At 46.6% G+C, this 25,283-nt stretch overlaps 1 protein-coding gene across 2 annotated transcripts in view; it reads left to right on the top strand.

Moving 5' to 3' along the window:
- LOC105357932 (centrosomal protein of 290 kDa) overlaps positions 1 to 25,283 on the top strand; it is a 52,384-nt gene that overhangs the window by 23,210 nt on the left and 3,891 nt on the right. The window contains exons 8-18 of one of the 2 annotated variants that reach the window (XM_078946402.1): positions 3,800 to 3,973; positions 4,084 to 4,195; positions 4,758 to 4,963; positions 6,062 to 6,213; positions 6,669 to 6,780; positions 7,044 to 7,499; positions 7,574 to 7,738; positions 8,114 to 8,218; positions 9,569 to 9,838; positions 19,927 to 20,034; positions 20,113 to 20,312. In XM_078946402.1, the coding sequence (XP_078802528.1) occupies positions 3,800 to 3,973; positions 4,084 to 4,195; positions 4,758 to 4,963; positions 6,062 to 6,213; positions 6,669 to 6,780; positions 7,044 to 7,499; positions 7,574 to 7,738; positions 8,114 to 8,218; positions 9,569 to 9,838; positions 19,927 to 20,034; positions 20,113 to 20,312 (2,060 nt within the window). Of the gene's footprint in view, positions 1 to 3,799; positions 3,974 to 4,083; positions 4,196 to 4,757; positions 4,964 to 6,061; positions 6,214 to 6,668; positions 6,781 to 7,043; positions 7,500 to 7,573; positions 7,739 to 8,113; positions 8,219 to 9,568; positions 9,839 to 19,926; positions 20,313 to 25,283 lie in introns of both variants that reach the window. The other variant, XM_078946401.1, reaches the window with a different exon arrangement.

The raw sequence follows: 25,283 nt of genomic DNA, 5'->3' as shown, positions 1-25,283 counted from the left end.
CCACTAGACTTTTTAAAGAAACTTTTCCCCTAATTAATGATCCCATATTAACAATGATAAATGCCTCTCTGGAAACGGGTTACGTGCCACAGTCTTTTAAATATGCAGTTGTTAAACCTCTTCTGAAAAAGCCCAGTTTGGATCCTAGCATCTTGGCCAACTATAGACCGATATCAAACCTGCCCTTTATTTCTAAAATCCTAGAAAGAGTTGTAGTTAAGCAGCTTTACTGCCACCTACAGGACAACAGCCACTTTGAAGACTTTCAGTCGGGGTTTAGACCTCACCACAGTACGGAAACTGCACTAGTTAGAGTCTCTAATGACTTGTTATTGGCCTCAGAAAAGGGACTACTTTCTATTCTGGTCCTGTTAGATCTCAGTGCAGCCTTTGACACTATCGACCACAGTATTTTACTCCATAGATTAGAGCAGGACATAGGGATCAGAGGATCTGCTCTCCAGTGGTTTAAATCCTATCTGTCTGATAGGTATCAGTTCGTTAATGTAAATGGCCATTCCTCTCAGTGCACTCGAGTCAACCATGGAGTCCCACAGGGCTCAGTCTTGGGACCGATCCTGTTTACGCTTTATATGTTACCCCTAGGAAACATAATCAGGAAACACAGCATTAATTTTCATTGTTATGCCGACGATACGCAGTTGTATTTATCCATGAAGCCTGACCAGAATGACCATATAGAGAAACTGAATGCCTGCATCAGTGACATCAAGACCTGGATGACAATTAATTACCTCCTCTTGAACCCAGAAAAAACTGAGGTCATTATACTTGGTCCTAAAAACCTCAGAGATGCTCTGTCTGCTCAGATAGTCTCCCTGGATGGCATAAGTATAGCCCCCAATTCCACAGTTAGAAACCTTGGGGTTTTATTTGACCAGGATTTATCATTAAAGGCTCACATATCTCAGGCGTGCAGAACTGCCTTTTTTCACCTGCGGAATATTGCTAAGATCAGAAATATACTTTCTAAGAGTGATGCTGAAAAACTCATCCATGCATTTGTTACGTCGAGGCTGGATTACTGTAACTCCTTGTTAGCAGCGTGTCCTAAGAGTTCCTTAAGAAGTGTCCAGCTTGTTCAGAACGCAGCAGCAAGATTGTTAGCTGGAACTAGCAGAAGAGATCACATCACTCCTGTGTTGGTTTCACTCCATTGGCTCCCAGTTGATTCCAGAATCAAGTTCAAGATCCTCCTGTTAACCTATAAGGCCTTACATGGAATGGCCCCGTCCTATATTAAGGACCTCATAGTCCCTTACCAACCAATGAGAACACTTCACTCACTAAATGCAGGACTGCTTGTGGTTCCTAGAATTAGTAAAAGTACGGTTGGAGGTAGAGCGTTTAGTCACCAAGCCCCTGTCTTATGGAATAAACTCCCAGTTCATGGAAGAGAGGCCGACTCAGTTTCTACATTCAAAGTTAGACTGAAAACATTCCTCTTTGGACAGGCTTATTGTCAGACTAATTAGTATTCAGAGATTATTTAACTTAATGTTAATTTGTTTAAATTAAACTTAATAACTATTTCTTTTAAAAGGCTGCTAGAAGTTGAAGCTGGGGTAACTATGGTGCACTGGGGTTCTGTCCTCTTTCCTGTTTTTACTTCTATCCTTCCTCTCCTCTATTCTTGATCGTAATTTATCATTTAGTTCTCCATGCTTCTGTTTGGTACAGTGATTCATGTATTGTCCGTCTTTCCCTCTCCCCTCCTTGGGGAGTGGGAGTGCTTCCAGACTCCAGTTGGCTCATCCGTGCTCCAGTTCCTGACCGTTTACCTCGCCTTTGCTCCTGCTCCTACACCTGGCTGTGGATCCTGCCTCTGGCTCATCTCTGGCTCGTCTCTGCTCTGTACCTGACCGAGTACCTCGTCTCTGCTCCTGCTCCTACACCTGGCTGTGGTTCCTGTCTCCGGTTCGACTCGCGCCTTTGACTGTCCCCACAACCACGGCTGGATGAAGCTCGTCTGCTGGACTTTTATATATGTAGTTGTAGATTTAGATAAGTTAATTCTTCTCTAAGAGTTCTGGTAAATCGCCTGTCCGTCCTGGGGGAGGATCCCTCCTTCATGTGGGCACCCCTGAGGTTTCTTCGTTTTTTCCGGAATCCGTTTTTTTTGGGAGTTTTTCCTTACCGCGAAGGGGGGTCTAAGGGCAGGGATGCCAGTATAGCTTAGTCAGTTTGTTAGTTCATTTTAGTATTTTTCTATTGAACTCTTTGTATTCGTGATCCTTTCGATTTCATGTTTTACTTCGAAGCCCATCGAGACGACTGTTGTTGTGATTTTGGGCTATACAAATAAAACTCAATTGAATTGAATTGGTTCTCGTCAGAACTCGTGCCGCTGAGTTCTGTAGAAGTTGTAGATTTGAGATCGACTTTTTCAATAAAACCAGAGAGCAGGGCATTACAATAATCTAAACGACTAAAAATAAAAGCATGCATTAGCATCTCTGTGCTGGCAAGAGAGAGGAACGGGCGGACTCTGGCAATGTTTTTGAGATGATAAAATCCTATTTTCACAATGTTTCTGATGTGAGGAGTAAAATTCAGCTCAGAGTCAAAAAGAACGCCCAGGTTTCTCACACATTGAGAAGATTTAAAAGTCCTAAGTTCGGGTAAAATCATCTCTCTCTTGTCTTCAGGACCAATGATTAAAACTTCAGTTTTGTCCTGGTTGAGCTGCAAGAAGTTTTCTGCCATCCACAGCTTTATTTCTAAAATGCAGTTTAAAAGAGTGTTGACAGGTTCAAGGTCATCAGGAGACACGGCGATGTAAAGCTGTGTATCATCAGCATAGCTGTGAAAGTCAACGCCGTGTCTCCTGATGACATCCCCAAGAGGCAACATATACAAGTTAAAAAGTATTGGACCCAAGATTGAACCCTGGGGAACCCCACAACCTATTTCATGGACTCCTGAGGAACGAGTATCCATACTTACAAAAAAGTGTCTATCTGTGAGATAGGAGCGAAACCGGTTAAGAGCAGTTCCTGAGAGGCCGACCCGACTCCTAAGTCTGTCAATTAAAATCTGGTGATCCACTGTATCAAAGGCGGCACTCAGATCCAGCAGCACCAGAACAGAAAGTTTCTGCGAGTCATAATTATGTCTGAGATCATTTAAAATTTTTAAAAGGGCCGTCTCAGTACTGTGATTTGTCCTAAAACCAGACTGACATGCATCCTTGGGACTGCACCAGTCCACTAGATGTGGACTGGTGCAGTCCCAAGGATTCACCTTCAGAGTCATTGTAATCACCCAGAAGCCCTTCTTTGTTTTCTGAGTCCTATGATTACATGTGTAGATGAGTGGGAAGTCGACTTGGGATTATTGAAAGAGCTGCATTGTAAGTAGAAAAAAGATGATTGCATAATCCTTCCTTTCTGTTGATTGAGAGCTGTGTCTCAAACCAATGATCCTCTTTGTCCAAAATGTGCACATCACTTACCATCCTCAAAGGAGTGACCTTTGTCTTTTTAAATGCAAATGGGCTCCTGAATCCTGTCCCAATGAGCAGGGCTTCTGATGTAGAGCCAAGTGTTGGTAGAGTGGTTGTTTGGTTTCTCCACAAAATGAGTGCGAACATTCCTTACTGTACTGAACTGCATATGCGATGTTGCTCTGTTTGTGTCTGGGTGCTTTGGCCTTGAGGTGGACCAGCCTCTGTCGCGGAGATGCCTGTGTTTACAATGACCTGGATGAGTGGGAGTCTCCACAAATGGTAAATGATCACTGTGCTTTGGGATTGTGTGTCTCTCGTTTTCATCTGAAGGAAACGGCTGCATATCAGATAGCAGCTCTGCAGAAGGCCTTGGACGATAGCGTGCCCCTGTCAGAACTGGAGAGGGCGAACAGACAGTATACAGAGCTAACCATCAAATACAGAGACGTACTGCAGAGGGACAGCTGCCTCATACAGAGATCTACCAACCTCCAGCATTTGCAGGTAAGTATTTGACCTCCCCTTCTACTTGTATATGTCTGTGGAGTGTTTGTTATTTTCTGAACCCCCATTATATGCAAGCGAGTAAGGTTATGTCTGTTGTGTGTGTTCAGAGTGAAAATGATTCCCTGCAAGAACAAATCAGTGCCATGATTAAAGAACTGGAGATCACAAAGGAGAAACTCAATACCCTGGAGCAAGCATGGGAGAAAGTCAACACAGTTGGTAAACAAGAGTGAACCTCATGTGTTTTTCTCATTTTAATCTCTGCCATAAACAAACTGGTGAAGAGACTGGAGCTCTCAGGCAGAAGTTCGGTCTTCTCAAGGCTTCACTTTTATCAACAAAGGATCTGCTGGGATGTAACTCGGAGCACAGGCTTCCCGGAAAGTCCTGCAGTTTGCGTTTTTTTGTCAGGTTTGATTTACTCCATCATCCAGCATGCATCCACTCCTCTGTCACAGTAAATGATAATCCAGATAGCTCAAGTCAATTTGGCTTTCTAGTGACCCATTTTGAGATTTGTGTTGTGGTGAGTATTGATATGACAGTCCTGTCTCTGAGTTAAGGGCAAACCGTAAGAAGTCATCATATTTGAAGAGGATTATATCAAATTATACTTTAAGAAAAGCAATGACTTCTGCAGGGTACAACAGTCACATCTGAATCAGATTAAATTACCAAGAAAGTTTAATGGCTTTGACATTTTACAACACAAAATCGAACAAATGGAGATTTATGGATTCTGGCCTGCACATGGTTTTTGTTGTAATTTCACTGTCTCCAGGTGCAGAAACAGGCCTAGATAAAGAAGGCAAGGCAACAATCAACAATGAAATGGTCTCTGCTGCGAGAAGGATCACCACTTTAGAGATGAAGGAGCTGAATGAGAGGCAGAGAGCTGAGCATGCCCACAAAATGTACGAGCATGTGAGGAACTCCCTGAAGCACGTGGAGGAGCGCAACTTGGAGCTGGAGTCCAAATTTGCAGAGGTAGGAAACTTAAAAAGGAGACGTAAAAATGTTTAGGGAGCTAAATTCTTGCATTGTAGCCTAAAATATCTATCTTTGTTTGTAAAATAATTTCAGTATTGTTGTTATGCATCATCCAGAACCTATGGGATCAGATTTCTATGTCAACACGTTGGTTTGTGACTAATGCCACAGACACACAGGGCACATGATGCATGTTCAAGAATGCACTAAATGAGAGTTCTGAAACGTGCTCAGGGAGGGGCTTCTTCCTTTATTTCTTGTTTTTTCTGTTTACCAGGACATGTCTGCCATGTACAGTTGGAAGAAGCTCAATGTGAATTATCCAAACAGTGTAAATTTCACATATCTTTCTCCAGGCTTTTTTATTCACAGCTCTATTCCAATTCATGAAAGACTTGGTGTCATGTAATTCCAGCCCGGCATAAATGCAATCATTCATTTGTAGGCCGCGGTGCAGAGCCAGAGCTGCCAAGCTATGACCGGAAGATTACAGTTTCAGTTCCTGCCGTGCCCACCCATTTGTCAAAGTGTCCTTGGGCAAGACACTGAACCCCACATTGCTTCTGGGGGTTAATAGCTGGTGCCAGTGTAGTGAAGCCGCTGCCGGTGTGTGTGTGTGAGTGAATGGAACTGAGGCTGTGCAGTGCTTTGGGCTGTCTAAGAAGGTAGTAAAGCGCTACTCTAGTATACGCCACTTACCATTTTCTCCATGATCAATTTCCAAACGGTTGGCACTTCCACAAATTCAAGGAGACATCTTCCATACGTCACTACCAAGTCTGAGTCCCTGATTTGTCAAAGTTCAACGCGTGTTCAATGGCCACACGTTTAGCACATGGAGCCCAAACACAGTCGTAGAAACGTGTAGCTATGCCTACACAATATACACGAGGGTTTTAAACACAGTTTGACTTTACACAGACTTTTCATCGGAAGTGACTGCTTGACTGCACATCCAAGGGCGTTTTGGTACACAGCTTAACAAAGCTTAGAAACTGGACTGTTGTTTCTGTGTTTGCTCTTGATGTTTTCTTAGATAAAGCTTGATTCTACAATGGCTTTTATCAAATCCTTTCTTTGCTTTGTTTTGTTTAGTTGACCAAGATGAATGCTGAGGCCCAAAAGACTGAGCGAGAGCTAAGAGATGAGTTGCCGCAAAGCATCGGCAAAGCTGTGAGCGATGCTGACAGGGCCAGGATCGCAGAGCTGGAAAAGGCTGAGGTGGAGCTCCGGACTGAAGTTTCAAAGTATGTCCGAGTATCTCGGTATTAAATCGATCAATATGCTCTTATCACGAAAAGCAAGCTGTGTTGAAAACTACGCAAGCGTTCCAGTCATTAATCTGGTGATACATTTTAAAAGTTAGAGTTGTTTGTTGAGTCTGGTTTTTTAGATAAGTTCTCCTGGCTGTGGTTTTGATGGGAGAAGCTGGAGAGTTTTTCTTGGGCTATAATCAACCTTTGTTTTGGAATCGTGAACATAAAAGCCTCTCAGCATATTTCTTTCCCTGTTTGTAAAAAGTAAAAATCTGATCTTAGTGCAGAAGTACTGATTATAGATCCATGTTCTCAAAGTAAAATAAGCTTTTCTGTGCTTTTGGATCAACACAATCCCCTGTGTCTGTAAATCATTCGATCAGAGACACCTATTGTTTTCTGTTATTGCTTAAGTTGCACTCAACATGTCTTATTCTTTTTGACAGGCTTCAGGAGGTGTCAGAAGTTGCTTTGACTCAGGTTGCTGCTTTACAGGCCAAACACAAGTCTAAAGATAAAGAAGTAGAAACTTTGAAGACACAAATACTAGATTATCAGGTACGTGAAGTTGTTTTTTTGCTTGGGGCTCTACTACACCAAATGACCAATAGAAACCACATCTGTTAAAGACCCTCTCAGATGAAAATGGTGTTTTTAACATGTTGTTTTGGCATTTTTTCTGTTGATTGAGGACATATATCAAGAAAATTAAGCTTAAAATTGCATTTCTTGGTATTTCCTTATTTAAAATCGTTGAGAATCAGGAGCAGACAAAAGAATACTGTTTGAATTGCAGTTATTAAACTACAATATCTTCTCAGTCACAGTCAGATGAGAAGGCTCTGATCGCAAAGCTCCACCAGCACATTGTTGCTCTGCAGCTCATTGAGTCGGCAGCTCTGGAAAAACTGGATTCCTCCACAACCCGCATCCAGCAGCTGGAGGCCCACATCCTAAGAGCTGAGCACTGTCTGGACGCCGCCGAGCGCTTCCTTTTTCTCGCCCGCCAAGAGGCCAAGAATCGCTCGAGGCATCTGAGGCAGACCATCCAGTCACTACGAAGGCAGTTTGCTGGAGCGCTGCCACTTCCTAAGCAGGAGAAGTTTTCTGTAGCCATGCTGCGACTCCACGAGGATAGAGTGAAGGCCCAGGAGGAGACGAAGAAAGCTGAGGAGGAGAAGCGGAGGGTCCAGGGAAGAGCCGAGGAACTGGAACTGAGACTTCAAGGCCTGCAAGGGCTCATGTCAACTCTGAAGGATGCAAAAGGAGCACAGAAGGTTTGTAGAAAAAACATATGAGCCTATTGACCTATCTTATGCTCACTCTTTAAACAAGTATGCTATTTACACAGGTAACTGAGTGGCACAAAAGGATGGAGGAGGCTCGACTGCAGGAACTGAGAAAAGGAAGGGAGCTGGTATTCCAGAAAGAGGAGATCAGGTACCTGAAGAACCTTGTGGGAGAGCAGGACCAAACCATCCGCTCACTGGAAGAGGAAATTGTTCAGCTGCAAACAGTGAGAAAATAAAAATCTCCAGACATTTTAAACTGGCTAAAACCTACTTTGTTAAGATATAGAATACTTTGGCTTTATTTCATTACCAAGAACCTCTTTAGTTCAAGGTTCAAGGTTAATTGCCGTTTGCACACACAGTACATTGGAATTTTTCTTTGGCATCTCTCAGGTCAGGGTGAATATAGAGCAAGACAAAATTTAAGAAGAGAACAAAATTAGATTTAAAAAAGTACTAAGTATGAAATAAAAATAAATAGGAATATTGCAGCGTCCCAACCTTTTCAGAAGAAGAATTATTGCGCATATGTGGAGTTAAATTCTGTTAAGAGTTTTAGAAGCAGGCTTTTTAACAGTGATTTACTTTTCGACATTAAGCTTAACGAAGAGCAACAGCTTGCAAGAGACCAACGGGAAGTGGAGTTGGAGCGCCAACTGGAGGACTACGAGAAGCACCAGAGTGAGATCGTCGGCAGTGTTGAGGTAAAGCATCGCTTACAGCTGCTTAAATCAGTGGTTTTTCACCTTTTTGGAGTTCACGTTAATTTCACTTGATTAAAAATCACAAGGGACGCCAGAGAGCAATATTGTTACAAAATAAATAAATATAGTGCTGCAATACAGAAGTGCTCCCTGGCTGTATCACGCTTCATTTTGTGTGGTTTCGCAGCTGTCCCTTGTACAGAATGGGTTCAGGTCGCCAGAGTTGAATAAATCTTCATCACAATCAAATCTTCATTTACCTTCTATATTACTAGACTTTTTTCTGAAAAGGTTTGAACTCTGAGAGTTAGAACAAGAGAGAAAAGTGTGAAAATGTTCACGTCTGTCTGAGAAAAGTGTATAAAGTGTGTAGTGAAGAGTTTGACAGCCTCAAAACGCCTATAATCCAACTTTGCAGATTTCACCCATCGAGAGACATTTATGGAACGTATCCCCTGCAATAAACAGTAGGGCTGCGTATCACCAATCATTTCCAAAATTGATTGGATTCACCTGGATCGATCAGATTGTTTTGATTCTTTCAATCCATTTGGATACAGTATTACATGGGTTCTCAAAAGGAGAAGCTCCAACAAAAATGCGCAGATCATTAACATTGTAAAGGTTCTAAACGACCTTGAATCTCAAAAATCAATGTTCTGCCTCTCCTGGAGGGCATTTCAGTTTGGCCTCTTGGTGAAGCTTGAGCAAAAAACTGTGCTTTCCACCACAAGTGGTTACTTTAAAGAATATGTTTCCATAAAGGAGTTTGGAAAATTCATGCCTGTGAGCATATAAAGCTGTTTGTTTAGTCAGCAATGTATGTTTAGGTTGAACGAGCGTTAGCATTAGCCGTCCAATGGGAAATTCCATTATACAATAGCATCGTGTGTGGCTTTTGGCTTTACTGCTGTTATGTGTTAGGTCACTTTTATGGATCGATTCTTGATTTATTAAGCTTGGATCGATTTAGATTTATTATTCGATTTTATCAACCCAGCCCTAATAAACAGGGGAACACTGTAGTCTGTATTGTCAATACACAGTCATTCCTATTAAAGTGTCTTGAATAAGAATCAAATAAACCAGAGAAAAAAGTATTTTATGATCATTCATATCCCTAAAATCTCAGTGTGAAACTGGATTGGATATGTTTAGACTGATAATGATAAATGTTTCTTAGAACAATTAGCTAGACTTTCCTGACAAAAAAATGATAAGCAAGTCATCTCGGACACTCAAGCCACTTGCAAAAGATTAAATGAGGCACAGTATTTACTATTCTTTCTGAAACATGTCATTTTTTTCTGCAATTCAGGTTTTTAAACTCAACTACTTTTTGATGTTTAGAAGTTGAAGGAAAAGGAAGCAGCTCTGCGGACTGCAGAGCAGAACATCTTATCCAGGGACAAAGTCATCAATGAGCTGCGTCTTGGTCTCCTAGCCACTGCTGACAGAGGCCGCCTGCCGGCAGACCTTACCAGAAAGGAAGAGGGTCAGTCAGATACCCAGCATGCCTTCATGGTGGCCCAACAGACCATCACAGACCTGCAGGGACGACTGGAAAAGAAGGAAGACTTGCTCAGGAAGTACCAGAACCAGCTGGCTAAAGCCAGACAGGTACAACGACACAAGATGAAACGAGATCTGAAATAACCTTAAAGTCCCTCTATGACAATGAAAAAAAGGAATTATTCATGATTATGGTTATGTAGTTTTTAACCAAAATCATACAACCTAAATGTCTTAAAAAGCCATATTTTGTGTTTTTCTAAAGCCTGTTTCTAAAATCTCCTCTAAATGGGCGTGGCCATTGGTGCTGAGCTGAGTAGCCCCGCCCTTGATCCCCCCCTTTCTTCAAGCTGTGTCTTGCATGAGTGAAGAACTTGACACGGGGGGGGGGGGGGGGGGGGGGGGGGGCGCAAAACTTTTTCTTTAGCAATAAAGAAATGGTAAAAAGTGACATCTTTTTGATTTCAAATTAACACGTTGTTATGAGCAATATGTGGGATGACAAAATGAATGTGTGAACCACACCAAGAAGAAGTTTGATAAGATCATGAATATGCTTTGAATTACATTATAATTTAGGCTACATTGCAGCAACAAGCAGCACTGGCTGTGGCTCAGAACTGATTTGATGCTAGCTCAAGCAGATTGTTGAATTACCTTACACAGCAAATAAAATGAAACACAAGAAAGAAAGGGACTATTTACATGTAGTTTTCCAGATACATGCGGACCCAAAGGAAGGGTTGAGTTTAGGATTAAGGGTTACGATTAAGGTTAAAAAACCAAATGGTTCTTGAGCGCAGCTGTTTCTGCAGCTGACCGCTCCTCCAGGGGATGGATCAAAACACTTTTCACACACCCAGGAGCGTGACAACTGTTGGGACTTTAACTTTAAGTTTAATTTTAATTACGTGCAGTCAACAAGAAAATCCAGCCTTGGATGCATTTAAAAGGCATGCGGGGAACGCAGCGATGTGCCAATCTTTTGTACAGCCACACCTGAGCTTGTGCACGCTGGACAGGGCAGATCGGGGAGCTTGTGCAATTTGCAAGCCCTCCTGGGCCGTTGTGACATCAAAAAAGCTCATTTATTCAAATCAAGCATCTCTGCGATAGTTTGATTGACAGCAATTTAAAAGGAGAAATACTCAGAAATGCAAAAATGAAAGGATTTAATATTACATTTCTTCTCTTTTATAAGAAAAATGCCACACATACATGTCAGAAACTCAAAAAACATGATTTTGATCGGTTTGGGACTTTAAGGGAATATTGAGGGGTTTTATTTTTACCTCCTTTGGGTTTATGTGACAGCAGATGGAGAAAACTCAAGTTAGTTAATGTTTTTATTTTACTAAATTCAATGCATTTAATATTCATTCTATGCTGCATTTGCATTACTGCTTTGTAATGTTTTCTTTATAACGCCTATAAAAAGTTACAAGGAATTCCAAAACATGTGAACTGTCTGCACCAGTACTGGATGAATATTTTTACTGAAACATGGCCATACATCCTTGATTGAGACATGAGCAAACCTACATGAAGGCCTGTCTGGCAGGAGCCGGCTCTCCCTTCACCCAGGTGTGTTTGGAATCAAAGCATTTCCAGAAAAGTCTAGCCCACTGTTATGCATCAGTTCTGCCATTTCACAAGTGTAAATTATAATGATGTAGAACCCTACATCATCCCACTCTCTGACTGTTTGAGTGTTAAGGGCATACATGGTCAATATTTTTAATCCTTTGTCTGGAATACAGAGTTTCCACTAAAACAAAAGGTGATGCTTTGCCTTTAATTTTCCCTCCAGATGTCTTGAATGATTCTTAGAACATTTTCTTTGTGAGAGAAAACCCTTAAATCTGCTCAAATCTTTCATTAAAAAGCATTTTTACACATTTTCCTTAATCCCACTTTTCTCAAAAGATTAACTTTTCTTTAACAGTTTTTGCAGTCATGGTTACACTCACCTTTCAGAATCAGCATTAAAGCTACGGGACAACAGAGATTATAAGGTGATTACATTATTTTTAAAAGAAGTCTGTTCCTTTTCAATCTGTTTTCATAAAACCTATTTAAGAGTATCTATAAAAAAAACAAAAAGCTTTACATTTTTTTCCCTTTTAATTCTCCTTTTCACTCTCATTTTAGATCTTGTTTCTGGTCTGAAATACAGCCCTTCAGGCCTGTGTGTTAAAATCATTTGTAGTTTATCAGTTCATTGAATTTAAAGACCAAGTCCCATAAAAATCGGGGTATAGGTGTTTTTGACGTGTTCTCGTGGCACTTTTGTGATGATGAAGGAAAATTCTTAACCCTTGTGCTGTCTTAGATGACCCCACCCTTACATTAATGTACCTACCATGACAAGGGTGGATAAAGGTGGAGAGATTTCATGTAATCCATGGACACCAGTGAGGTTCACAAATCATTGAAGAAAAAACGTTCAGAGCACTGTCTAGTGGGTCTAGATGACCCAACTCCCAATGTTAAAGTGCCTAGGATAGAACAAGGGTTACGAAGATTAACCTCAAACTTGCATTGCTAGCAGAAGATTGCATAAGCATCTCAGGAACTGGGGACGGGGTTACTCTGCTCTAACAGTCATGCCCAGAACTCAGACGCTTTTCTGATAAACTATTGTCACTCTGCAGAAACTATGTTTCAAAAACGTTTTTTGGGGGGTAAAAACGGCCTAATCCTAATTTAAAAACCACTGGAGCAGAGTGAGACTTTAACCCTGCTGTTATGTTCCGGGTCAAATTGACCCGTTTTAAAGTTTTGAACATCTAGGAAAAATAGTTAAAAGTATTTTTTCAGCATGAAACTTCTTCTGCTTACCTTAATTAGCGTAATCAACATATATTATGAAAATGGTTCATCTCACATATATGCAACCCCCCCTGCATGTTTATATCACATAGATTATGTTCGGGTCAATTTGACCCGGCAGTCAAACTGGAGGTACAAAGATGTCTTATAATTTTTAGTTTTCCTTTATTTGCAGCTGTGAGACATATTTCAACCCAATCACACACACACACACCCACACACATAGACACACACACACAGGTGCATAGTTGTTATGACTTTTGACAGGAACCATTTATTTTCTCGCGGGAAAACTCAACCCACATTCAGTGGACACTCAACAAGGGAAGGGCAAAACATATAAAAGATTCTCTGCATGGGAGTCCTTCCAACATTACACTCTGTCAGGCAGACCTTTAGAAAATGAGCAGCAGAAGCAGAACGATGACAGTCCAGGAGGCTCTGGAAGTAATCAATGATCATGATCAGAAGAAGACTATCTTGAGCTAAATTTTGATTCTAATGATTCTCATTTTGAACCAGATGAGAAAATTTGCTATTCCTGTTCCTCCAAGCAAGACATTCATATCAAAGAATGGTGAAGTACATTGGTCTTCATCCCCAAATATGCGTCAGACAAACCTGTCTGCAGAAAACATAATAAAGACAGTGCCAGGGCCCACTAGGATGGCAGTGGCCATGTCAATTCATTCATTCAATCTAATTCAATGCAACTCAATTCAATTCCAGTTTATTTGTAAAGCCCAGATTCACAGCAACTGTTGTCTCAATGGGCTTCGTATCAGTAATTGAAAAAGTAAAACATAAAATAAAAAGGATCATGAATACATAGAATAGGTAATAGGAAAAAATAAATTGAACTAACTAAACAGACTAAACTAAACTAACATCCCTGCCCTTAGACCCCCCCTTCGCGGTAAGGAAAAACTCCTAAAAAAAAACGGATTCCGGAAAAAACTAAGAAACTTCAGGGGTGCCCACATGAAGGAGGGATCCTCCCCCAGGACGGACAGGCAATTACCAGAACTCATAAAGAGGAATTAGTTTATCAAACGCTACAACTACAGCTTCATCCAGATGGAGTTGGGGGGACGGCCGGGGGCACGAGTCGAGCCGGAGACAGGATCCAGGTCTAGACAAGCATGACCTGTGCGAAATGTGCAAAATGAATTTGCACAAAGCACAGTGTAATGACTGGTCACTCTTGTGCTGTGTATATGTACACACACACACAATTTCATATTGCGATTGCTTGTGTCATGGTCGGACTACTAGGGAGACCCAGATGCTGGAACCCGGAAGAAACTCAGGAGGCGATGTATAATCAGGATGTTTAATAAGGGAAAGTAAGTGGACGTCATGGACGCTGGAAACTGCTGGGAGCGGCGGGGGAGAGCACCAAGGACGATGCGGGACAGCCGGTGGCGAGGTGGAGCGCCGAGGACGGCGTTCACAGTCTGTGACGTGGTGGAGCGCCGAGGACGGCGTGACCGGCTTGAGGCGAGGCGTGGACGCTGAGGACAGCGTAACCAGCTTGAGGCGAGGCGTGGACGCTGAGGACAGCGTAACCAGCTTGAGGCGAGGCGTGGACGCCGAGGACGGCGTAATCAGCGTGGAGCGAGGAACCAGCGTGACCGATGGAGAGATGACCTGAAGGCAACGAGACAAGGGTAAGTACAAGCTTGGATAACTAGAGCGAGAGTTACTTAGCTAGAGGCCAGGCGTGATCACCGGAGTGAGTAACAACGGACTGGCGTAGTATGCTGGGATGGATCTCCTTAAGAAGGTCTGCCAGGTGATGAGATGATGCAGGTCAGCTGGTTCCAATGAAGGAGCAGGGAGGGGAGGGGTAGCAGCCGGGGGAACCGTGACAGTACCCCCCCCTCAACGACCGCCTCCAGGCGGTCCCGGACGACGATCAGGGTGGTCCCGAAAGAAATCGTCTATGAGGGAACGGTCCAGAATGAGGGAGCGGGAGATCCACGAGCGCTCCTCCGGACCGTAACCCTCCCAGTCCACCAGAAACTGGAAACCGCGCCCCTGGCGGCGGACGTCCAACACCCTGCTGGCGGTGTAGGCAGGGGCGCCGTCGATGACCCGGGCGGGCGGAGGGGAAGCGGATGGCGGGCACAAAGGACTCTCCCAGACGGGCTTAAGCTGTGAAACATGAAACGTCGGGTGTACCTTAAGTGCCGCCGGGAGCCGCAGTCGTACACAGGAGGGGTTTATGACCCTCTCGATGGGGTACGGTCCAATGTAGCGTGGAGCCAGTTTGCGGGAGGTGGCCTGGAGCGGTATGTCCCGTGAAGACAGCCAAACCCTCTGTCCCGGTTGGTAGGAGGGACTCTCCACCCTGTGGCGATTAGCGATCATGCAGTTCCTCTCTCTAGTGCGCAAGAGGGCGGCCCTGGCCTGAGTCCAAATACGCTGGGCGCGTCGCAGGTGATGCTGGACCGACGGGACCGCCAAGTCCAGCTCCTGGGAGGGGAACAAGGGGACATACCGGTAGCAGAAGACGGATGGCTGTTGTGGGCATACTCGATCCATGCGAGGAATGAAGACCAGTTGGAGGGGTTCTGAGCGGCCAAACAACGGAGAGCGGCCTCGAGCTCCTGGTTTGCACGCTCCGCCTGCCCATTGGATTGGGGATGATGACCGGATGTGAGGCTAACCGTGGCACCCAGAGCAGAACAGAAAGCCTGCCAGACCTGTGATATGAACTGGGGCCCGCGGTCGGAGACAATATCACTGGGGATGCCGTGATGCCTGAATACCTCTCGAACCAAGACGTCAGCCATCTCGGTGGCCGTGGGCAGCTTGGGAAGGGGAATGAAATGGGCAGCCTTGGAAAAACGGTCGACTACTGTAAGAATGACGGTGTTATCTTGAGAGGCCGGCAACCCAGTGATGAAGTCCATGGCGAGATGGGACCAGGGCCGCTGCGGAACGGGTAGCGAATGGAGGAGACCAGCAGGCAGTTGGAAGACTTAGAGCGGGCGCAGACGTCGCAGGCCGCAACGAATTCCCTAACGTCCCGAGCAATGGAGGGCCAGAAAAATCGACGTTGCACGAGCTTAAGGGTTCTATGAATGCCGCCATGACAAGCAATACGAGACGTGTGCCCCCAAACCAGGACATCCGAGCGGAGGGAGGAGGGGACGTAAAGAGTTCCAGGGGGGGCTGGAGGATGGTCAGGTTCCTCTCCCTGAGCTTGGATGACCCTGCTTTCAATGTCCCATGTCAAGTTACCCACAATACATGTGGGGGGAATAATGGGAGAGCTGTCCTGGTCATCCCCTGAACCAAACAAATGTGAGAGGGCGTCAGGTTTAACATTCCTGCTACCCGGCCTGTAGGTGTTAGTAAAATCAAATTTATCAAAAAAGAGGCACCAACGGGCCTGACGTGAATTAAGGCGTTTAGCTGTACGCAGGTAGGCGAGATTTTTATGATCCGTCCAAACGATGAACGGATGTTCAGCCCCCTCGAGCCAGTGACGCCACTCCTCTAGGGCGAGTTTAATGGCGAGGAGTTCGCGGTTTCCGACGTCATAGTTTCTCTCCGCCGTAGAGAGCTTCCTAGAGAAGAACGCACATGGTTTCAGTTTCCCTGAGTTAACCTCCCGTTGGGAAAGAATCGCTCCCACACCAGAATCGGATGCGTCGACCTCGACAACGAACTGCCGGAGAGGATCAGGTTGTGACAGAATGGGAGCGGAAGTAAAGAGGTGCTTGAGTGTAGTGAATGCGGATTGAGCTTCGGGGGTCCAGATAAAAGGTTTAGTAACGGAGGTGAGTTGAGTCAAGGGAGCGGCAATGCTGCTATAGTTCCTTATGAAGCGACGGTAGAAATTTGCGAAGCCGAGGAACCTCTGAAGTTGTTTACCGGAAGTGGGAGGTTCCCAGCTGGTGACGGCCGCGATCTTGGCCGGATCGGGGCGAATGTTACCGGAGTCTATGATGAAACCTAGAAATGAAATGGTGGGTACGTGAAACTCGCACTTTTCCGCTTTAACATACAGTCGGTTCTCTAAAAGCCGTGAGAGAACCTGACGGACATGGTGGGTGTGTTCATCCAGATCGCGTGAATAAATAAGGATGTCGTCAAGGTACACAAAGACGAAGCGGTTCAAAAAATCACGAAGAACGTCATTAACGAGATTCTGGAAGGTAGCAGGGGCGTTGGTGAGCCCAAAAGGCATCACCAAATACTCGAAATGACCGAGTGGGGTGTTAAAGGCGGTTTTCCACTCGTCCCCCTCTCTCATGCGAACCAAATAATAAGCGTTACGGAGGTCTAACTTGGAAAAAACTCGAGCCTCCTGAACAGAATGTAGAGCAGAATCAATGAGCGGAAGGGAATATTTATTCTTAACAGTAATTTGATTGAGGTCGCGGTAATCAATGCAAGGGCGCAAAGTTTTGTCCTTCTTCTGGACGAAGAAGAACCCGGCACCGACCGGAGAAGATGAGGGGCGAATATGACCAGCCGAGAGGGCTTCCTGGATATATTTTTCCATGGACAATTTCTCAGGGCCTGATAAATTAAATAGCCTCCTCTTAGGCAGCGTAGCGCCTTTAACTAGTTCAATGGAACAGTCGTACGGCCTGTGGGGAGGAAGAGAACCAGCCCTGGTCTTACTGAAAACAGTCCTAAGATCGTGATAGCACGGAGGAATTTTAGAAAGATCGATCTCCTCAAGATCTGGATCACAACAAGGAGAAACCGAGGGAATGGCGGAACGAAGACAATTAGCCATGCAGGTAGTGCTCCAGTTGGTAACGTGGAGATTAACCCAATCGAACTGGGGGTTATGAGCGCGAAGCCAGGGAAACCCTAGAATTATGGGAGACTGGGGGGTCTTGGTAATGTAAAACTGAATGAGTTCGTGATGATTACCAGACGTGATGAGACGAACGGCCTTAGTACGGTGGGTTATGTGAGTGAGGACCTGACCTCCTAAACCAGCCGCCTTGACAGGGAGATCCAAAAGTTCTGTGGGAAGGTTGAGATCAGAAACCAGGAGGTCATCAATAAAACTTTGTTCTGAACCAGAGTCAATGAGAGCTTTACCCTCGAAGGTATTTGACAAAAAACTTAGCTTGACAGGAATATATAAAAAAGAACTCTCAGTGGCGAGAGAAGATGGACCCGCCCGCGGCCTGTCATCTAATGGGGGGTTCGGGTGTTTAAACGAAGCTTACACTGATGAACGAGGTGACCGGTTTGGCCGCAATAGAAACACGCCCCCTCATCCCTTCGTCTCTGCCGCTCCTCCGGAGTGAGCTTAGAATGTCCAATCTGCATCGGTTCCTCTGCGGATCGTCCGACAGAATCGTGAGACATAACATGAACATAGTTAGCAGCAGGGGGTGGAGGAGAAACACTGGCGAAGGGTCTCTTGTCTTGGCGGGGGCGCGCGGCATGACGTTCACGGAGACGCACGTCAGACCGCAAGGCCGCGGTGACGAGCTCTTCAAAAGATCTAGCCTCGGGTTGCGAACATAAATGATCTTTGATCGAATCATTAAGGGATTGGTAGAACACCCCTTTAAGGGCTATATCCGACCAACCCGCCTCCACGGCTAGAATCCGAAAGTCTATTAGATGGTCACTCACGGATTTGTGGCGTTGTTTGAGGGCTAGCAGTCGGCGGGTGGCCTCCTCCTCCTTGCGGGGTTGATCGAAAACCAGCCGGAACTCTCCTAAAAAGCGGTCAAAAGGGATTTGAGAGATGGGATTAGCAGTCAGGTAAGCCTGTGCCCTTTGGAGCGCTTTACCCCGGAGAGAGTTCACTATAAGGGTGATTTTGCTGTGGTCTGCATGATAGTGCCGAGGTGCCTGCTGGAAGATCAAACGACATTGCAGGAGGAAACCCCCGCAGGCTCCTACGTCACCCAGGAAAGGCTCAGGAAGGAGCCGGATGTTTTCGAGAGCTGTATTGTCTGTAGCGGGGCCCGGGCTTCCGGTGGCGGAACCCGTGTTGCTGGCTGTGGCGTTAGTAGGTCCTCGGGAGGTTAAATCCATCAGAGCCTGAGAAATACCGTCCAAGCGACGGAAAAGGTCCTGCTGGGCGGCGGCCATCTGGTTGAGGGATTCAGCTTGCCGTCCCAGAGCGATGCCTTGGTGGGTGACGGCCAAGCGGAGTCCTTCCGGGTCAGCTGGGTCTGGGTAATGGCCAGTCCGTTCTGTCATGGTCGGACTACTAGGGAGACCCAGATGCTGGAACCCGGAAGAAACTCAGGAGGCGATGTATAATCAGGATGTTTAATAAGGGAAAGTAAGTGGACGTCGTGGACGCTGGAAACTGCTGGGAGCGGGGGAGAGCACCAAGGACGATGCGGGACAGCCGGTGGCGAGGTGGAGCGCCGAGGACGGCGTTCACAGTCTGTGACGTGGTGGAGCGCCGAGGACGGCGTGACCGGCTTGAGGCGAGGCGTGGACGCTGAGGACAGCGTAACCAGCTTGAGGCGAGGCGTGGACGCTGAGGACAGCGTAACCAGCTTGAGGCGAGGCGTGGACGCTGAGGACAGCGTAACCAGCTTGAGGCGAGGCGTGGACGCCGAGGACGGCGTAATCAGCGTGGAGCGAGGAACCAGCGTGACCGATGGAGAGATGACCTGAAGGCAACGAGACAAGGGTAAGTACAAGCCTGGATAACTAGAGCGAGAGTTACTTAGCTAGAGGCCAGGCGTGATCACCGGAGTGAGTAACAACGGACTGGCGTAGTATGCTGGGATGGATCTCCTTAAGAAGGTCTGCCAGGTGATGAGATGATGCAGGTCAGCTGGTTCCAATGAAGGAGCAGGGAGGGGAGGGGTAGCAGCCGGGGGAACCGTGACAGCTTGTCTGTTGTTCGTGATTTTGTTTTTTTCTGGTTTACAATACATGTATGTAAAACAAAATGTCAAGATAATGTTTCAATGTTATGTAAAACTATTGTATTTTATAGGTTAGTCTTTCAAAAGTAATACAGTAGTGAAAAATAAAAAAAAAGTTAGAGCATGTATATTTTTAAGCAAAACGAGTGAATTAGCTAATAATTGAACCACTTCCTGTGAAAGGTACGGAACACCATTTCACTAAGTTTTTGAAAGAATAATTGGTAATGGAGTTAGTAATGAAATATGCACTGCTTGTTAGGATTTTTTGGGCTTCAGGCATTTTTAATTAATAATACATGCACCGGGTCAAATTGACCCAGGAACATCATCTCTGTTCCTCACAAATAAACATAACAGGAGGGTTAATGTTACTCAGACATAATTCTGGAATTTTCTTAATTTCCTCAGCGGAGCGGTTTCCATTTTATTTTTGAATTCACTTCTCATTGTCTCTCTGTTCCTTACTCATGTGGAAATTAGGATCAGGACGAAATGATAAAAAGACATCAGGACGAGTTGAGGATGTTGCATCAGAAGTTGGACCTAAATACAGACGCCTCCCTGGATCGTTTCAAACAGACAGCCATGGTGACTGACATCCCATTTTCCAAATACAAGTCTGAAATCAGAAAAGTCAGGGGACTGCTTCTCTTTGTCTTTGTTCAGGAGTTGATGAAGAAGCCGACCATCAGGCTGCCGACCTCTCAGCACCTGGAGCGGCTGGCTGAGTTGGAGCAGACTGTGACGGAACAGGAAATTTCTCTGGGCTCCATCACAGAGAAGCTGAAAAAGGCGTCTGCTGAGCTGGAGAAACAAGGAATCACCATGGAGACACAAGCTAGGAAACACAAGGATGACACAGCAAAGTCAGTAGATTCCTTCTACTGTTTATTTGTTCTTTTTATCATGCTTTACTGCAAATGTCTATATTAAAGCAGAAATGTTTAATTTGGTTTCTGAACGTAGAGATTTAAAGAATGACATTGAAATTGTTGCCTGTCCTAAAATTCTTTCAAATGGATGTAACTCTTGTAAAGAGAGTTTGCACTGCAGCAGGAACCGCTGTGAGATGGTTCAGCTGCTTTACCTTTCTGGGTTCAAAAGTCCCACATGAAGTCATGTTTGACATGTTGACTGCCTTTCATATCTGATGTGCACCAACTGCAAAAACAAGGAGGAGTTTTCAATATTTTCCCATTAAATGCCACACATCTGAGCTAACCTGACCTCTCCCAGCAGAAATCCCCACGCAGATAAAGTTTAAGAGAGTGTAACATCTCACAACCAGTGTTGAGCACAGCAAAATATTCAAAATAGTATTTAACAAAAAAGGATAGAATGGATTGTTACCATATTGTCAGAGTTTTGGCTCCTCATTAAGGGGGCTGAAATAATGCAAAATAGCACATTTGTGAGTTTATAGGGGGGCAATAGGATGAGGCCTGCTACCTCTACACATTTTGTTCTTGTTAAAACCCAGAAGTCATTAAAAACCTCTGTTTATTATTCAAAAATAATTCTGACAAAATGAACAGGTTTGTGCAGAGCTGAGAACATGCAACGGTCCAAAGCATAAACATGTTTTACAGTTTTCTAACTCATGGTCACTGATGATAAAGGTTTTGGATTCATCTTTTTCAGTCTTTTAAGAAGAACGTGGTTTGCTTGATGCCTCTACGCCGCTCAGCGTTTAAACTATGCAGGGCAAGAAAGATGGACCAAAATCCTTTTTTTCTGACATTTGCTGAAAGTAATTTTAAAACAGTTGCAGAATGTTGGACAGCTATGGATTTAAAATAACTATAAATCTTAATAAACGTATTTAATAACTTTCTTCTTTAAGATGAATGCGATACAACTCTTTGATTTAAAATGCAGCTGGGCTTTGTGGTGTAATAATGGGGAAAAAAAGGGCGCAAATGCAATTTCTCTAACTGCTTCTTTGTGTTTTTGAAAAATAACTTAAACAAGAAGAATCCATATAGATTTAAAATTTGTATGAGTCAGCAGATTTTAAGGACATCTAACTATGAAAACTGGATGCTAACCGAAGCAGTGCAGATGTTAGGGCCAGAACATCGCTTTGCATTTTGTGATTGCTGACCCTCAAGTTGATTCAGCCAAGCTGCCCTCTTAACATGTGTGCTATGATTCAATGCTTGAATATTTAGCTTTTCCCCCCCTTCTTAGCAGGCTCAAGCAGACAGCATCGTGTCGCAGATTGGGTTTGCATTTCCAACGTGCTGCAAACGTCACAGCTATGGTGCAGAAGCCAAGTGCAAGGCGCTTCTTGGCAGCTTGCTTACGGAATAGTAAATTAGTTTCCAAAAGGGATAAAAGGAAATCCGATTAAAGATGGTTTGCTGAACTTCAGTAGTACGGTGGGATGTAGGACACAAACACTTGAGGCAGAAAGGAACAGAGTCGTAAACATTGCAAATGCCATGTAGCAGGACTCAATAATGCTGCATAAATATGACTTTTTTTTTTAAGAACGTGCATCTAAATGCTTCGGTGGCATATGTTTTGTTTTGTTTTTTTTCTTCTAACTTGTCCTGTCCAACAGCTGGGCAGACAGATGAGAGCTGAGGGCCTCTTGTGTTGGACATATTTTACTTTAACAAGAGGGGTTATTAATCTTCCAGAGGTATGTCTGAATAAACCCCTTTTGTAATTGAGGCCAAACTTTATTAATTTCAACCATGTTTGAAAATTTCGGGTGTTGGACCGGACGGAAAAGGAAAGAAGGGAAGAAGAGGGAGGGATGTTAGAGAGAGAGGGGGGTAGGAGAGTGATAGTGGGAGGGTAGGGGGGATAAGACCATGAAGCAGCATAGAGCAGACAGGTTTACTGGTTGTTTATCATTACGGTAAGGTTCAAATGTAGTACAAAAAGGGCGGGGCCTGTCCACACACACTCAAATGTTATCAACACACCTGTTAGCTGCAAAAATGTCCACATGTCGACATGTACACAAAACAGATAGTGTTCACACACGCATACTTAGGCCTTAAAACCAACTAGTGTGAAATCTTTCATTCATTCAATCATGCAAACTATTAGTGCAAAGGTGAGCTAACACCTGTGCTCAGGTGAGTGTTTGTGTTCTTCTAAAATGGATGGTGGAACGTGAAAAGAAGGAGGGAGAGTGCCCAGCCATCCCCACCCCAAGACCCCCGCAGCAGCAGCAGCAGCAGCCGGAATCCCCCCCCAAACGCCACACGAGAACAGGCAGGGAAAAACGCCCCCCGGGCGACCAAGACCGCCACCCAGGCCGGGGCCAGCAGGACCGCCGCGAGGCCCCAGAGCCAGAGAGCAGGGAGGCGCGGAGGGAAAGAGAGCGCCGCTCCAGCCCAACCAGGAGAGCAGCCCCCCCGCCGCGCCGGGAGAGCCCAACGCAGGGCCCCACCGGAGAAGGACACCCACAGCCCCAGACGAGCACCCCATCACCACCCAGGAGTTCCGGGCATCCCCCTGCCCCAACCCCAGGTACGAGCCAGGACCCCCCAAGGGAGACCCGCTCCGCACTCCAGGCAGCCACCCACCCGGCCCACGGTTGCTCCAGGGAGGTGCAAGGCAGGGGCCCGCCGTCCCCGCCCAGGAGGGGGGGGGACCCCGGGGAAAAAAAGGGGGCCAACAAGGGGTGTTGTAAATATGGCCCGACCAGGCTCGGCCACTGTTGAAAGTTTGGCGGGGCCCAGCGCTCAGGGGCAAGGACCAGGACCCACCCCCCAGGGACACGAACACCCCCGGCTCAGATGTAATGTGAACCCCCACCGCGCGGAGAGAGCACCGCCGGGCCCAGGAAGCAGGCACAGGGGGACACGGCCGCCGCTGCCAAGGGGCCCGCACCCCCCACCAGGGGAGGGGTAGGGGACAGATGGACCCAGGTCCCACCTTCCTTGCAAAATGTGTGTGCGTGTATGTGTGTTTGAGAGGGTGTGTGTGTGTGCATGTGTGTGTGTTTATGTTGGAATGTATATATTGAAGGGGGAGGGGTGTGTGTACTAAGGGGGGTGCAGTTAAAATTGGCGAGTAGGGCACTAAGGGGACATCTCCTGATTACTCACAGTGATGTCCCCTCACCCTCCCCACCAAGGGGCCCTAAATGTCTAAGGTGCGGTTAAAATTGGCGGGTAGGGTGCTAGGAGGACATCTGCTGCTTGCTGGCAGTGATGTCCAAGCACCCCCCCTACCAAGGACCCTACATGTCTAAGGTGCAAATAAAACCGAAAGAGGGGGGGGCCCACTCCATACGGCAACCATAGGAGGGGGGCCACTGCCAAGTAGCCCCCCCCCCCCCCAAGGCACATCGCAGGCTAGACCCCCCACCCCCTCACCCTAATATAAGGTAATATGAGGAAGGGGGTAAGTTGGGGACAGCTGGTAGACCGTCCCCCGGTGGTCAAACAGCCGCCCCCCAGCCCCCCCGCCAGCAAAGGGGCCAGGCCCACCCAGCCCAGGGGCCCCACCCCCAGAGGCGCCGACACCCCAGGCCCGGCACCACCCACCCCACACAGAGAGAGAGGAGCCAGAAAGCGTCCCCCCCCCCCCCCCCCCCGGAGCAAGCCCAGGCCCCCACCCCCAAATGCCGGCCCTAGAAGAGCTCTGGTCAGGCCTTGACGGGACCGAGGCAGCCAACCGGCCGGGGCAACCACCGATTGCCTCAGCGGAGACCCCGACCCGTCAGCCCCCCCGTCCCGTACCAATAGTGGGCCCCCCCTCCCCCCCAGAATGCCCCCCCCACAGGACAGGGCCGACAAGCCCCCCACCCCACCCCAGACCCCACAGCCGAAGCGGATGACACCCAGAGCGACCGGGGGCCCCGAGAGGGTTGTCCCGTCCCGTCCCAGAGCCAGGGAAGGGCTGATCCCAGCCCCAGGTGCAGATGGGCAGCCCATCCAGCGCCGCTGGGCCCCCCCCTCCGAGCAGGGCCCCCCGCCAACCCCCCCCAGCACAGGCAAAGGGACCACCCCCCCGAGCCAAGCCAGACCACCCCCCACCCCCCCACCACGTACCCCCACACCCAAGCCCAGAGGAACACGCAGCGCCCCAGCCCGCCCCACCCAGGCACCGGACCCGACCCCCTGACTAACGGAGCCCCCACCACCCCCCGCCAGGCACCGGAGGCCCCGACCCCCACCCCGAACCACGGCAGAAGGGCAAGGAGCAGCGACGACCAGGCCCCCCACCCCCTAAGTCATGGAGTTAGCTATGGGAGACCAGAGAGACCGAATTCTTGGGGTCAGCGTGGACAGGGTTCATTCCATCCGCTACCTAGGTGTGCTGATCACAGAGGACCTCTCCTGGACTGCAAACACCACTGCGGCAGTAGGGAAGGCCCAGCAGCGTCTCCACTTTCTGAGAATACTCAGGAGGAACAACCTGGACAAGAAGCTGCTGGTGACCTTCTACAGAGCCACCATCGAGAGCATCCTCACGTACTGCATCACAGCATGGTATGCAGGATGCTCGGCCGCAGACAGGAAGGCGCTGCAGAGGGTGATCAACACGGCCCAGAAAATCACCGGCTCCCCCCTGCCCAGCCTAGAGGACATTGCTAGCTCTCGCTACACGAGCAGAGCCAGGCAAATCATCAAGGACTCCCACCATCCCAACCACCACCTGTTCCAACTGCTACCGTCAGGCCGACGGTACAGATCCCACAAGGCTCGCACAAATAGACTAAAGAACAGTTTTTTTCCCAGAGCAGTCAACCTCCTAAATAAATGTGAATCCCACAAAAACTGTAACTCGTGCAATATCTGAAGCCAATGTGCAATATTAACAATTCCCAGTGCAATATAATGCAATTTAGAATAGTTATGTAGCTTTGT

This window comes from Oryzias latipes, chromosome 4 (genome assembly GCF_053564925.1).
Source record: "Oryzias latipes strain Hd-rR chromosome 4, Olatipes_Hd-rR_3.1".
Taxonomy (NCBI): Eukaryota; Metazoa; Chordata; class Actinopteri; order Beloniformes; family Adrianichthyidae; genus Oryzias; species Oryzias latipes.
This window is presented reverse-complemented; position numbering and strand designations above follow the sequence as displayed.